Here is a 16,638-nt window from a genome sequence, read left to right as displayed (position 1 = left end):
CACTACACAGACCCCCGCTCATTATACACTACACTACACAGAACCTCGCTCATTATACCCTACACTACACAGACCCCTGCTCATTATACCCTACACTACACAGACACCCGCTCATTATACACTACACTACACAGACACCCGCTCATTATACACTACACAGAACCTCGCTCATTATACCCTACACTACACAGACCCCCGCTCATTATACCCTACACTACACAGACTCCCGCTTATTATACCCTACACTACACAGACCCTCGCTCATTATACCCTACACTACAAAGACCCCCGCTCATTATACCCTACACTACACAGACCCCCGCTCATTATACCATATGCTACACAGACCCTCGCTCATTATACACTACACTACACAGACCCCCGCTCATTATACCCTACACTACACATACCCTCGCTCATTATACCCTACACTATACAGACCCTCGCTCATTATACCCTACACTACACAGACCCCCGCTCATTATACCCTACACTACACAGACCCTCGCTCATTATACCCTACACTATACAGACCCTCGCTCATTATACCCTACACTACACAGACCCCCGCTTATTATACCCTACACTACACAGACCCCCGCTCATTATACCCTACACTACACAGACCCCCGCTCATTATACCCTATACTACACAGAAACCCACTCATTATACCCTACACTACACAGACCCACGCTCATTATACCCTACACTACACAGACCCCCGCTAATTATACCCTACACTACACAGACACCCGCTCATTATATCCTACACTACACAGACACCCCGCTCATCATAGCCTACACTACACAGACCCTCGCTCATTATACCATACACTACACAGACCCTAGCTCATTATACCCTACACTACACAGACCCCCGCTCATTATACCCTACACTACACAGACCCCCGCTCATTATACCCTACACTACACAGACCCTCGCTCATTATACCCTACACTACACAGGCCCTCGCTCATTATACCATACACTACACAGACCCTCGCTCATTATACCCTACACTATACAGTCCCCTGCTCATTATACCATACACTACACAGACCCTCACTCATTATACCCTACACTACACAGACCCCCGCTCATTATACCCTACACTACACAGACCCCCGCTCATTATACCCTACACTACACAGACCCCCGCTCATTATACCCTACACTACACAGACCCTCGCTCATTATACCCTACACTACACAGACCCTCGCTCATTATACCATACACTACACAGACCCTCGCTCATTATACCCAACACTACATAGACCCTCGCTCATTATACCCTACACTACACAGACCCTCGCTCATTATACCCTACACTACACAGACCCTCTCTCATTATACCCTACACTACACAGACCCCCGCTAATTATACCCTACACTACACAGACCATTTGCTCATTATACCATACACTACATGCCCATTACATGTTCAGCCACCTTTCTTTATCTCTTTATCTATAACGTTCATTCTTTTTTCTTGCGGAGAATAGTATGAACCCTGCAGAGTATATTTTACCTTGTACTTGGAGATTATAATCTTCTTGTAAGATCAGGTTTCCTCTTACATTGCGTACGGTGACGGTATAAATGCCGCTGTTGTTTTTGGTGACGGCTGTTAGGGTCAGGTGTCCGTCCCTTGATGTATTATCATTAGTGAATTTGATCATGTTGTATCTTCTCATCTTGCAGCGTACACTTCTTTAGATCAGTAATGATGAGGTTTCATTGTAGCTCCATTTCCAGATAAACTCATCACACTTGTCTTTTTCCGTGCTCACGTTATATCTAAGGGGGAGGAGAACATCGGAGCCTGAACGGGTGAATATATCCTCTCCTGTGGGTACAGAGAAGAACATTCAATGAAGATATTGTACTGTATGATAACCACATGAATAATATCATAACATGTGTAACAGACCGTTTCAGCAGACAAGGGGTTAAAATCCGTTTAGGCGATATGCCCCTTTCTGAGAGACAGGCACAGCTACTGCAGAACACCAAACTCCCGAACTGGATACAAAATAGCACTCCAAACTGGAACCTCGCGAATAGCTGCTAGCAGACGAACAGGAAAAGCATACAGTCAGCTTACACTCCTGGCAATCAGTCTCCAACAGCATACAGGGAATCCCCCCAATGACGAGACAAGGTTCCGTGTTTAGGGTCAAGCAGTGGTCTGACGTGCTGGCACACCCAGCCTGGTTTTTATTACAGTTCTTGCAAATACAGGACAGATACAACACATCCCCACAATGCATCATGGTTTCCTCCTCTCTGTCCCGGAGACAACCGAGGGCAATCCAATTATCTCTCAGGACAAAAGGAGATCGCCAATACACATGTGGAGACAACAGGACAGACATCACCATTTAAACACACAATGGGACAATAGAAACACACCCACACAAAATCCTCCCCTCTGCCGGTGATGATTATTGAACACAAGGGCGAATATAATTATCAAAGGCAGAGAAATACAGTTTTATAAAACATATCACAAGAACCCCAAAACATGCAATAACCCCATAACCAATATATCCTCGGAACCGGGGGATCTGGGTGAACCACATGTCCAAAATTCACCCACATCCGTTCAGTAGTTTGGAAGATACAGTTTTATGCCAGTTACACCGAAAATATACAAGTTATACAGAAAATAGTCACTAATAAATGTGTCCCCTGTTTGGTAGTTTCAAACTACTGAATGATGTCTCTGTGCACCAAATACAGGCAAGATAGCACCGTGTGGGAAAGTCAGAACAGTGTCTGTGAGCTAAAATGGCCGCTATCTATTGTTCTCACCATGTGCTTCATCCATTGTTCTCACTATGGGAATAGTAAAATCCAAGCAAGTAAGGCAAATGATGCAATCCAGGGACAGAGGGCTCAGTCCCAAGTGCCTTAAGACCCAATAACTTAAGGGACCATAATCCCAGGGCAGGAGGCTGGCAAACAGCCCCCTCCAAAACACAGTGGCGAGGTTGGTTTCGCCACAACATAGTAATATAAGCGTCCTCCACAGGCGTCTACACACACTCCTGGCAGACTCTTATCTCTATAAGAAGTTATATGACTTGCCTAGGTTGTAATGGGCATTGCAGATCCAGTGGCTAGGTTTGGGGTGGTCCCAATGCTATGCTGAGTCCCCTGGACACCGTCGAGGTGTCACCATGTGTTGCTTCTCTCCAGAAGGGATGGTAAGGCGTGGTGCACCCCAATGGGAAATAAGTCCAGAGAGTCAGGGTCTGCAGTAACCAGGGGGCTTCTTTACTGGAGGGATTCAAGTGCAAAACAATACAGGCGAGGCGCAGGGCTGCATACCTCCCAACTGGTGAAAAGAAGGAAGAGGGACATTATGTGCGGCGCGCAAAGCACATCTGTGGCAATTTTTTTCCACACTAGGCCACACCGCTAACTCTGCCCAAAACATAACGAGTAAGCGAGCTCATCTACAGCCTGCCAGCGGCGATCGTTCGCTGGCAGGCTGTAGATGCGATTTTTTTAACCCCTAACAGGTATATTAGACGCTGTTTTGATAACAGTGTCTAATACACCTGCTACCTGGTCCTCTGGTGTCCCTTTTGCTTGGATCGACCTCCAGAGGACACAGGCAGCTTTGTAATAAGTAGCACCAAGCACCACTACACTACACCCCCCCTGTCACTTATTAACCCCTTATTAACCCCTGATCACCCCATATAGACTCCCTGATCACCCCCTGTCATTGATCACCCCCCTGTCATTGATCACCCTCCTGTAAGGCTTCATTCAGATGTCCGTATGTGTTTTACGGATCCACGCATCCATGGATCGGATCCGCAAAACACATACGGACGTCTGAATGGAGCCTTACAGGGGCGTGATCAATGACAGAGGGGTGATCACCCCATATACACTCCCTGATCACCCCCTGTCATTGATCACCCCCCTGTAAGGCTCTATTCAGACATTTTTTTGGGCACAAGTTAGCGGAAAATTGATTTTTTTAGTTTTTTTGTTTTTTCTTACAAAGTCTCATATTCCACTAACTTGTGTCAAAAAATAAAATCTCACTCATTTATATTCCAGACTTCTTCTCACTCTTTAGGGCCCCTAAAATGCCAGGGCAGTATAAATACCCCACATGTGACCCCGTTTTGGAAAGAAGACACCCCAAGGTATTTGCTGAGGGGCATATTGAGTCCATGAAAGATTTAACTTTTTGTCCCAAGTTAGCGGAAAGGGAGACTTTGTGCGAAAAAAAATAAATAAAATCTATTTCCGCTAACTTGTACCCAAAAAAAAAATCTTCTATGAACTCGCCATGCCCCTCATTGAATACCTTGGGGTGTCTTCTTTCCAAAATGGGATCACATGTGGGGTATTTTTACTGCCCTGGCATTTTAGGGGACCGAAAGCGTGAGAAGAAGTCTGGGATCCAAATGTCTAAAAATGCCCCCCTAAAAGGAATTTGGGCCCCTTTGCGCATCTAGGCTGCAAAAAAGTGTCACATGTGGTATCGCTGTACTCAGGAGAAGTTGGGCAATGTGTTTTGAGGTGTCATTTTACATATACCCATGCTGGGTGAGAAAAATATCTCGGCAAAAGACAACTTTTAGTTATTTCTCTGCTTAAAGGGGACGCGCAATCCTGGGCCTTTTCTCTGCCACCTGGTTCTCGGGCCCTCCGGTCGGTGGAGGAATTTGTTACCAGGGGAACATACTGCAGAGGCTTACTGTGTTGAGTTTAGGAGGTGGGCTACTGAATCAGAGTGGAATGATCCCGCGTTACGTAGTCAGTTTTGTCAGGGGTTATCTGAAAGATTGAAGGATGCCCTTGCTTTTCACGAATACCCAGACTCTTTGGAGAACGCCATGTCTTTAGCAGTACGGCTAGATAGACGTATCAGAGAGAGGTATATGGCTCCCTTTGCGCAAGGTATCCCTTCTGTGAGTGGTTTTGTCTCTACTGCCATCCCGGGTGATGTTACAGGTAACTCTGGGGTAGCAGAGGAGCCCATGTAGTTGGGTCAGGTTTCTTGCCATTCTGATAGTAGAGACTTTAGGAAAGTGCACAAACTATGTTACTATTGTGGAAAGAGTGGTCATTAGGGTTTGCTTGTCCTTATGTTAAACCACAGGTGGAAGAGAAAAATAAAAAATAAAAAAAACTTCCCTGACACTTGATAGTATGAATGGTGTGGTGGAGCAGGCAGGTATGCAAGATCCCTGCAGTTCCCGTTTTCTCCTTCCAGCTATGGTGGCGCTAGAGTCAAAAAATGTTTTTGTTGATGTATTCCTTGATTGTGGTGCTGGGGTAAACCTAATTGACTTTCTTTTTCTTCAAAACCTAGGACTAAGTACTTGCACTTTAGAGAACGAGATTCATGTTTTTGCTATTGATTCTTCCCCTCTTTCTCAAAGGAGTCTTTCACACCTGCGTTCTTGTCTTCCGGCATAGAGTTCCGTCGTCGGGGCTCTATGCCGGAAGAATCCTGATCAGGATTATCCCCATGCATTCTGAATGGAGTGAAATCCGTTCAGGATGCATCAGGATGTCTTCAGTTTTTTTGGCCGGAGAAAATACCGCAGCATGCTGCGCTTTTTGCTCCGGCCAAAAATCCTGAAGACTTGCCGCAAGGCCGGATCCGGAATGAATGCCCATTGAAAGGCATTGATCCGGATCTGGCCTTAAGCTAAACGTCGTTTCGGCGCATTGCCGGATCCGATGTTTAGCTTTTTTAGAGTGGTTACCATGGCTGCCGGGACGCTAAAGTCCTGGCAGCCATGGTAAAGTGTAGTGGGGAGCGGGGGAGCAGCATACTTACCGTCCGTGCGGCTCCCGGGGCGCTCCAGAGTGACGTCAGGGCGCCCCACGCGCATGGATCACGCGATCGCATGGCACGTCATCCATGCGCATGGGGTGCTCTGACGTCATTCTGGAGCGCCCCGAGAGCCGCACAGACTGTAAGTATACCGCTCCCCCGCTCCCCACTACTACTATGGCAACCAGGACTTTAATAGTGTCCTGGGTGCCATAGTAACACTGAAAGCATTTTGAAGACGGATCCGTCTTCAAATGCTTTCAGTACACTTGCGTTTTTCCGGATCCGGCGTGTAATTCCGGCAAGTGGAGTACACGCCGGATCCGGACAACGCAAGTGTGAAAGAGGCCTTACTCACATTGTTCATGGGATTCATTTAAGGGTGGGTGATTCACATGTTGAAATTATTTCTTGTTTTGTCATGAAGGATTTGCCAGCTCCTATAGTTTTGGGGTTGCCATGGTTGACTAGACATAACCCAATTATAGACTGGCAAGCGAGACAAATCATTGGTTGGAGTGAATTTTGTTCGGATAATTGTCTTGGCACATCTATCACTGGTGTGTCCATTACAGCTTTACCTCAGTATCTCTCGGATTTTGCGGATGTCTTTTCGGAGGGTGGGGTTCAGGAATTGCCCCCTCATCGAGACTATGATTGTCCAGTTAATCTCATTTCGGGGGCTAAGTTGCCAAAGTCTCGGCTTTACAACCTCTCTTAACCCGAAAGAGAGGTCATGCGAAAGTATGTCGCCAAGAGTTTGGCAAAGGGCCATATTAGACCATCTAAGTCTCCAGTGGCAGTAGGTTTGTTCTTTGTGAAGAAAAAGGATGGATCACTGAGACCGTGTTTGGATTTCCGGGAATTAAACCGTATTACAGTCCGGGATCCATATCCCCTGCCTTTGATCTCTGATCTTTTTGATCAGATTGTTGGAGCCAAGGTGTTCTCCAAGTTGGATCAAGTCAGAATCAAGGAGGGGGATGAGTGGAAAATGGCCTTCAATACGCACGAGGGTCATTTTGAGAACCTGGTTATGCCTTTTGGGTTGACGGACGGGCCAGCAGTATTTCAGCGATTCGTCAATAACATTTTTCATCATTTGGTGGGGAGGTTTGTAGTAGTTTATCTGGATGACATTTTGATTTATTCTCCTGATCTGAAGACCCATCAGGATCATGTGAGACAGGTTTTGACGATCCTTCGGGAGAATAAATTGTACGCCAAATTGGAGAAATGTTTGTTTGCGGTGCAAGAGCTTCCGTTCTTGGGATACATACTTTCTGATTCTGGTTTTCGTATGGACCCTGAAAAGGTCCGGGCGGTTCTGGAGTGGGACCGACCAGAGAATCAGAAAGCTTTGATGCGGTTCTTGGGGTTTACGAATTATTATAGAAAATTTATTTCGAACTATTCTACCATAGTAAAACCTCTTACTGATATGACCAAGAAGAGTGCCGACGTTTCTGTCTAGTCGGATGAGGCATTGCAGGCCTTTTCGGCTATTAAGGAGTGTTTTGCGACTGCTCCCATTCTGGTGCAGCCGGATGTGTCTCAGCCATTCGTAGTGAAGGTTGATGCATCAGAGGTGGGGGTTGGAGCGGTGCTGTCACAGGGTTCATCCCCTGGCCAGTGGGTCCCGTGTGCCTTTTTCTCCAAGAATCTCTCGGTCGCCGAGAGGAATTATGATGTTGGAGATAGAGAGTTGTTGGCTATCAAGCTGGCCTTTGAGGAATGGCGGCACTGGTTAGAGGGGGCGTCTCACCCCGTTACGGTGTATACTGACCATAAGAATTTTGCTTACCTGCAATTTGCCAAGCATCTGAACCCTAGGCAGGCCAGATAGTCACTGTTTTTTACCAGGTTCAATTTTGTGGTTACCTTTCACCCAGGGGTCAAGAACGTCAAGGCAGATGCCTTGTCTCGCAGCTTTCCTGGGGGAGGTGATTCAGAGGATCCTGCGCCGATTTTGGCGGATGGGGTGGTGGTCTCCGCTCTGTACCCTGAATTGGAGATGGAGGTGGTGGGAGCCCAAGAGGGGGCTCCTGGTTCTTGTCCCCCAGGGAGGTTGTTTGTTCCTGAGGGCCTGCGATACAAGGTGTTCAAGGAACATCACCATACTGTCCTCGCTGGACATCCTGGTGGTAAGTCCACCTGTGATCTAGTATCCCGGAGGTTCTGGTGGCCAGGGTTACGTAAGAGCATTGAGAATTACGTCACAGCTTGTGAAATCTGCGCTCGGTCAAAGGTTGCTCATACTCGACCAGCTGGTTTACTTCTTCCATTGTCTATTCCGTCTCGTCCTTGGACGCATTTGTCGATGGAAATTATTATGGATCTGCCGAGTTCCTCCGGGAGAACAGTGATTTTGGTGGTAGTTGACCGTTTCAGTAAAATGGCTGACTTTATACCACTAACTAGTCTGCCTAACGCTAAGACTCTTACGCAGATTTTTGTGGATAATATTTTGAAATTGCATGGTATTCCTTCGGATGTGGTCTCTGATAGGGGCACGCAGTTTGTCTCCAGGTTTTGGAGGGCGTTCTGCTCTCGGCTTGGCATTCAACTTTCATTCTCTTTGGCCTTTCATCCACAGTCGAATGGTCAGACGAAGCGTACTAATCAAAACCTGGAGAGCGACTTGAGGTGCTTTGTGGCTGAGCTTGACCTAGGCTGGGTAATTGTGGGCGATGTATGCTTGGACAGGATGTGTACGCCATCTGAGATTCACTCCTTCAAAACTTACGTGTTGGGAAATGGACATGTATCCTACTTCAAACAGTGCCCTCACCATTATGAAGTAAAGGAGAGGATTCTTGACATCATCCAAGTACCTGATGTTACTCCTGTCCTTTGTGATGACAACCACAGTGTTTTGTACTACAAGTGAGGACAACAAAATAGCCTTGTCAGTTGAAGACAGAGAATTCATCAAAATAATGGATAAGGAATTCTTTCAGGATGAGTCTTACAGCTGGGTTGCACCATGACCTCTTCATGCTACAAGGGCCAAACTCCCAACCAATCGTGAACAGGCTTTATCCAGATTCAACTCACTTCAACGAACACTAAGGAACAGGCCTGAAATGAAGGACCATTTCATTGCCTTTATTAAAAGGATCTTTGACAATGATCACGCCGAACCAGCGCCACCACTTCAAAGACACGATGAGTATCTGTCTGTCTTCGGAGTGTATCATCCACGTAAGCCAAAACAAATCAGGATAGTATTTGACTCCAGTGCCAAGCATCAAGGTGTGTCCCTAAACGATGTTCTTCTCACTGGCCCGAATCTAACCAACAACCTTGTAGGCGTACTTATGAGATTTAGAAGAGAACCAGTTGCCATAACTGCTGATATTGAACAGATGTTTCATTGCTTCATTGTACGTGAAGACCATAGAAACTTTCTAAGGTTTCTGTGGCACCGTAACAACAACATCGACAATGAGATTATTGAATACCGCATGAAAGTACATGTTTTCGGAAATAGTCCCTCACCCGCTGTTGCAACATATAGTTTATGAAGGACTGCCATTGATGGAGAAAAGGAGTATGGCGCAGATGCTCGACAATTCGTTGAGAGAGACTTTTATGTTGACGATGGACGAAGAAGCCATAGACCTGCTCCAAAAGACACAAGGTATGCTTTCTGAGGCTAGCATTAGACTACACAAAATTGCCTCAAATAGTGTTGCTGTTATGAAAGCCTTTTAACCTGGCGATCATGCCACAGGGTTTAAGGACTTAAATTTGGGTATGGACATGCCACCTATACAGAGAAGTCTGGGCCCATGGTGGGACTTATTAAAGGATACTCTTAGCTTTCAAGTCAGCTCTACAGACAAGCCATTTACCAAGCGTGGTGTTAAGACAGTGGTAAACAGTAGAGTTGAGCGGACACCTGGATGTTCAGGTTCGAGAAGTTCGGCTGAACTTCCCGGAAATGTTCGGGTTCGGGATCCGAACCCGATCCGAACTTCGTCCCGAACCCGAACCCCATTGAAGTCAATGGGGACCCGAACTTTTCGGCACTAAAAAGGCTGTAAAACAGCCCAGGAAAGGGCTAGAGGGCTGCAAAATACAGCAACATGTAGATAAATCCCCTGCAAACAAATGTGGATAGGGAAATGAATAAAAATAAAAATAAAATAAATAAAAATTAACCAATATCAATTGGAGAGAGGTCCCATAGCAGAGAATCTGGCTTCACGTCACCCACCACTGTAACAGTCCATTGGCATATATTTAGGCCCAGGCACCCAGCCAGAGGAGAGAGGTCCCGTAACAGAGAATCTGGCTTCATGTCAGCAGAGAATCAGTCTGCATGTCATAGCAGAGAATCAGGCTTCACGTCACCCAACATTGGAACAGTCCATTGTCAGATATTTAGGCCCAGGCACCCAGGCAGAGGAGAGAGGTCCCGTAACAGAGAATCTGGCTTCATGTCAGCAGAGAATCAGTCTGCATGTCATAGCAGAGAATCAGGCTTCACGTCACCCACCACTGCAACAGTCCATTGTCAGATATTTAGGCCCAGCACCCAGGCAGAGGAGAGAGGTCCCGTAACAGAGAATCTGGCTTCATGTCAGCAGAGAATCAGTCTGCATGTCATAGCAGAGAATCAGGCTTCACGTCACCCACCACTGCAACAGTCCATTGTCAGATATTTAGGCCCAGGCACCCAGGCAGAGGAGAGAGGTCCCGTAACAGAGGATCTGGCTTCATGTCAGCAGAGAATCAGTCTGCATGTCATAGCAGAGAATCAGGCTTCACGTCAGCCACCACTGCAACAGTCCATTGGCATATATTTAGGCCCAGCACACAGGCAGAGGAGAGAGGTCCCGTAACAGAGGATCTGGCTTCATGTCAGCAGAGAATCAGTCTGCATGTCATAGCAGAGAATCAGGCTTCACGTCACCCACCACTGCAACAGTCCATTGTCAGATATTTAGGCCCAGCACCCAGGCAGAGGAGAGAGGTCCCGTAACAGACAATCTGGCTTCATGTCAGAAGAGAATTAGTCTGCATGTCATAGCAGAGAATCAGGCTTCACGTCACCCACCACTGTAACAGTCCATTGTCATATATTTAGGCCCAGGTACCCAGCCAGAGGAGAGAGGTCCCGTAACAGAGAATCTGGCTTCATGTCAGCAGAGAATCAGTCTGCATGTCATAGCAGAGAATCAGGCTTCACGTCAGCCAACATTGGAACAGTCCATTGTCAGATATTTAGGCCCCGACACCCAGACAGAGGAGATGTTCATTCAACTTTGGGTTGCCTCGCAATATAATGGTAAAATAAAAATAAAAATAGGATTGAATGAGGAAGTGCCCTGGAGTACAATAATATATGGTTAAGGGGAGGTAGTTAATGTCTAATCTGCACAAGGGACGGACAGGTCCTGTGGGATCCATGCCTGGTTCATTTTTATGAACGTCAGCTTGTCCACATTGGCTGTAGACAGGCGGCTGCGTTTGTCTGTAATGACGCCCCCTGCCGTGCTGAATACACGTTCAGACAAAACGCTGGCCGCCGGGCAGGCCAGCACCTCCAAGGCATAAAAGGCTAGCTCTGGCCACGTGGACAATTTAGAGACCCAGAAGTTGAATGGGGCCGAACCATCAGTCAGTACGTGGAGGGGTGTGCACACGTACTGTTCCACCATGTTAGTGAAATGTTGCCTCCTGCTAACACGTTGCGTATCAGGTGGTGGTGCAGTTAGCTGTGGCGTGTTGACAAAACTTTTCCACATCTCTGCCATGCTAACCCTGCCCTCAGAGGAGCTGGCCGTGACACAGCTGCCTTGGTGACCTCTTGCTCCTCCTCTGCCTTGGCCTTGGGCTTCCACTTGTTCCCCTGTGACATTTGGGAATGCTCTCAGTAGCGCGTCTACCAACGTGCACTTGTACTCGCGCATCTTCCTATCACGCTCCAGTGAAGGAAGTAAGGTGGGCACATTGTCTTTGTAGCGTGGATCCAGCAGGGTGGCAACCCAGTAGTCCGCACACGTTAAAATGTGGGCAACTCTGCTGTCGTTGCGCAGGCACTGCAGCATGTAGTCACTCATGTGTGCCAGGCTGCCCAGGGGTAAGGACAAGCTGTCCTCTGTGGGAGGCGTATCGTCATCGTCCTGCCTTTCCCCCCAGCCACGCACCAGTGATGGGCCCGAGCTGCGCTGGGTGCCACCCCGCTGTGACCATGCTTCATCCTCATCCTCATCCTCCTCCACCTCATCCTCGTCCTCCTCGTCCTCCAGTAGTGGGCCCTGGCTGGCCACATTTGTACCTGGCCTCTGCTGTTGCAAAAAACCTCCCTCTGAGTCACTTCGAAGAGACTGGCCTGAAAGTGCTAAAAATGACCCCTCTTCCTCCTCCTCTTCCTCCTCCTCCTGGGCCACCTCCTCTTCCATCATCGCCCTAAGTGTTTTCTCAAGGAGACATAGAAGTGGTATTGTAACGCTGATAACGGCGTCATCGCCACTGGCCATGTTGGTGGAGTACTCGAAACAGCGCAACAGGGCACACAGGTCTCGCATGGAGGCCCAGTCATTGGTGGTGAAGTGGTGCTGTTCCGCAGTGCGACTGACCCGTGCGTGCTGCAGCTGAAACTCCACTATGGCCTGCTGCTGCTCGCACAGTCTGTCCAGCATGTGCAAGGTGGAGTTCCACCTGGTGGGCACATCGCATATGAGGCGGTGAGCGGGAAGGCCGAAGTTACGCTGTAGCGCAGACAGGCGAGCAGCGGCAGGATGTGAACGCCGGAAGCGCGAACAGACGGCCCGCACTTTATGCAGCAGCAGAAGAGGCCGAGGCGGCAGCAGCAGAAGAGGCCGAGGCGGCAGCAGCAGAAGAGGTAGCAGCTGGAGCCTGAGTGAGTTCCTTGTTTTTAAGGTGTTTACTCCACTGCAGTTCATGCTTTGCATGCAGGTACCTGGTCATGCAGGTTGTGCTAAGGTTCAGAACGTTAATGCCTCGCTTCAGGCTCTGATGGCACAGCGTGCAAACCACTCGGGTCTTGTCGTCAGCACATTGTTTGAAGAAGTGCCATGCCAGGGAACTCCTTGAAGCTGCCTTTGGGGTGCTCGGTCCCAGATGGCGGCGGTCAGTAGCAGGCGGAGTCTCTTGGTGGCGGGTGTTCTGCTTTTGCCCACTGCTCCCTCTTTTGCTATGCTGTTGGCTCGGTCTCACCACTGCCTCTTCCTCCGAACTGTGAAAGTCAGTGGCACGACCTTCATTCCATGTGGGGTCTAGGACCTCATCGTCCCCTGCATCGTCTTCCACCCAGTCTTGATCCCTGACCTCCTGTTCAGTCTGCACACTGCAGAAAGACGCAGCAGTTGGCACCTGTGTTTCGTCATCATCAGAGACGTGTTGAGGTGGTATTCCCATGTCCTCATCATCAGGAAACATAAGTGGTTGTGCGTCAGTGCATTCTATGTCTTCCACCGCTGGGGAAGGGCTAGGTGGATGCCCTTGGGAAACCCTGCCAGCAGAGTCTTCAAACAGCATAAGAGACTGCTGCATAACTTGAGGCTCAGACAGTTTCCCTGGTATGCATGGGGGTGATGTGACAGACTGATGGGCTTGGTTTTCAGGCGCCATCTGTGCGCTTTCTGCAGAAGACTGGGTGGGAGATAATGTGAACGTGCTGGATCCACTGTCGGCCACCCAATTGACTAATGCCTGTACCTGCTCAGGCCTTACTATCCTTAGAACGGCATTGGGCCCCCACCAAATATCGCTGTAAATTATGGCGGCTACTGGGACCTGAGGTAGTTGGTTCACTAGGACGTGTGGCTGTGGCAGAACGGCCACGTCCTCTCCCAGCACCAGAGGGTCCACTAACACCACCACGACCATGTCCGCGTCCGCGTCCTTTACTAGATGTTTTCCTCATTGTTATCGTTCACCACAACAACAAAAATATTATTTGACCCAATGTATTGAATTCAAATTCAGGCCTTTTTTTACAGACACCTAACACTATCTGGCATCTATTTAGGTACCGTATTACACTAATACAGGCACAGCAGTAACCACAGATTTAGCTGACTATAAATTTGAGGCCTAGTATTTAGGCGCTGGGTGACAGGTATAGGTTTACTGACAGAATTAGACTTGGAAATGCACAGTAGCGTGTGTGTGAAGTTATTCAGAATGACCCTATGTGCACCTTGAATCTGATATACCCTTTTAGGGATAGATTTAAAATAGCTCTGATACAGCAGAAACCACTAAATTAGGAAATTGCTAAATTGGGAATTGTATTTCAACCCAGAACAAAAACTGTGCTTTGACGGACACTAAATAACTTTCCCAGCCACAACAGGACAGCGGTAACGACAGATTTAGCGGGATATAAATTTGAGGCCTAGTATTTAGGCGCTGGGTGACAGGTATACGTTTACTGACAGAATTAGACTGGGATATGGCCAAAAAATAACCACACTATTGATGGTTAAATGCACTTGGTGTGACAGCTTGACCAACCACACTATTGAGGGTTAAATGCACTTGGTGACAGGCTCAGCTTGCCCCGGATGTAGTATATGGCCAAAAAATAACCAGACTATTGCTGGTTAAATGCACTTGGTGTGACAGCTTGACCCTGATGTAGGATTTAGCCAAAAAACAACCACACCGTTGAGGGTTAAATGCACTTGGTGACAGCTTGCCCCTGATGTAGTATATGGCCAAAAAATAACCAGACTATTGATGGTTAAATGTACTTGGTGGCAGCTTGACCCTGATGTAGGATTTAGCCAAAAAACAACTACACCATTGAGGGTTAAATGCACTTGGTGGCAGCTTGTGCTGGCGCACCACAAGACACAAAATGGCCGCCGATCGCCCCAGAAAAAAGTGACTGAAAAACGTTCTGGGCAGCCTAAAAACAGTGAGCAATTCAATAGCAGCAGTTCAATCATCCACAGCTGCAGATCGATCTCTGAATGAAGTCCTTTGGAGGAGTTAATCTGCCTAATCTCGCCCTAACGTCGCAGCTGCAACCTCTCCCTACACTGATCAGAGCAGAGTGACGTGCGGCGCTACGTGACTCCAGCTTAAATAGAGGCTGGGTCACATGCTGCACTGGCCAATCACAGCCATGCCAATAGTAGGCATGGCTGTGACGGCCTCTTGGGGCAAGTAGTATGACGCTTGTTGATTGGCTGCTTTGCAGCCTTTCAAAAAGCGCCAAGAAAGCGACGAACACCGAACCCGAACCCGGACTTTTCCGAAAATGTCCGTTTTCGGGTCAGTGTCACGGACACCCCAAAATTCGGTACGAACCCGAACTATACAGTTCGGGTTCGCTCATCCCTAGTAAACAGCCAATGGGATTTGTGGCTCCCATCACCATAGAAGGTAAGGCCTTACTTAGACAGCTCTCAGAGTGTATTAAAGATTGGGATGCTTCACTGCCATCTGACAATTTTTCAAAGTGGGAGTCCTGGAAACAATCTCTACACGCTTTAGATGGAATCCATATACCATGCTGCTATACCTCAGCTTCCCTTGCTACGAGCCGGAGAAAATAGCTTCACATCTTCTCAGACGCATCTATTGAGGCCATTGCGGCTGTTTCCTACCTCAAGGTGAGAGACTCTTCTAATCAAACCCACATAGGGTTTCTGTTTGGGAAAGCCAAGTTAGCACCTAAGCTTGAGCACACAATACCTAGACTTGAACTTTGGGGGACTGTGCTAGCTGTAGAAATCGCAGATTTCATATTACGCGAGCTAGACATTCAGATAGGTGACACCAAATTCTACACAGACAGTAAGGTTGTTCTGGGCTACATATACAACCAGACTAAACGTTTCTATGTCTACGTCAGCAACCGTGTAGAAAGAATCAGGAAATCATCTAAACCTGAACAATGGCATTATGTCCCATCTGAAATTAATCCTGCAGATCATGCTACTAGGCCAGTGTCTGCAAGTGTATTTGCAAATTCTTCCTGGTTAACAGGTCCTGAATTCCTACTGGATCACACAGAAGAGACCACAGCTGACATCTTCGGTCTTCTAGAACTTGACAAGGATCCAGAGAACCCAACTATCCTTACCCCAGCTACCCTGCTTACCCGGAAGCTTGGGTCCGTTCCTGTTCCACCTGGAAACTTTAAAGACGGAAATCTGTGCTTTGATCAATGGAAGCGAGCACAAAACCTTGCCAACCGCTTCTGGAATCGTTGGAAGATGGAGTATCTTTCCACTCTGCAAGGCCGCAGGAAATGGCAACGACAATACCTTAATATACAAGTTGGAGATCTTGTTCTGCTTAAGGACCAGCAAGCCGAAAGAATCGAGTGGCCATGGAACTTATTGTGAAGAGCGTTCCTAGTGATGATGGTAAGGTACGCAAGGTGGAGGTGAAAGTTCAAAGACAAGGGACTGTAAAGACTTTCATCAGGCCTATCATGAAACTTATTCTGCTCTTGGGTTATAATATCTCTGAACCCTTTAATGCACAAGAAATAGCCTGTCTAGAATTTTTGGCAGACACGGATCTAAGCCCTGACTCGGCACCACCTACCCCACATAGCAGTTTCAGAGGAGGTATTCCATCCTCTTTTTGCCCCCCTATGCCCGCCGGCTCGATAATTGATGTATTTTATAAGAGGATTCTGAGAGATACAAAGGCCTTAATATATCCAAAAGAGAAGGAGAATTTGAAAAAGAGGCAACTCACTGCCATACAATGGCTCCGTAACTCAGACCTCATTATCAAGCCGGCGGACAAGGGGGGTAACGTTGTTGTTATGTCACATGATTTTTACACCACTGAGGCGGAAAGACAGGCGGAAAGACAGT

General features: G+C 47.7%; 1 protein-coding gene across 2 annotated transcripts in view; it reads right to left on the bottom strand.

Annotated features, from left to right (window-relative positions):
• Positions 1 to 16,638, bottom strand: part of LOC122930715 — a 164,845-nt gene that overhangs the window by 102,030 nt on the left and 46,177 nt on the right. For both annotated transcript variants that reach the window (XM_044284280.1, XM_044284281.1), the window contains exon 2: positions 1,532 to 1,849. In XM_044284280.1, the coding sequence (XP_044140215.1) occupies positions 1,532 to 1,697 (166 nt within the window). In that variant the 5' untranslated portion in view covers positions 1,698 to 1,849. The remainder of the gene's footprint in view (positions 1 to 1,531; positions 1,850 to 16,638) is intronic.

This window comes from Bufo gargarizans, chromosome 3 (genome assembly GCF_014858855.1).
Source record: "Bufo gargarizans isolate SCDJY-AF-19 chromosome 3, ASM1485885v1, whole genome shotgun sequence".
Taxonomy (NCBI): Eukaryota; Metazoa; Chordata; class Amphibia; order Anura; family Bufonidae; genus Bufo; species Bufo gargarizans.
Note: the sequence above shows the minus strand (reverse complement) of the source record. Positions and strands in the feature narration are given on the sequence as shown.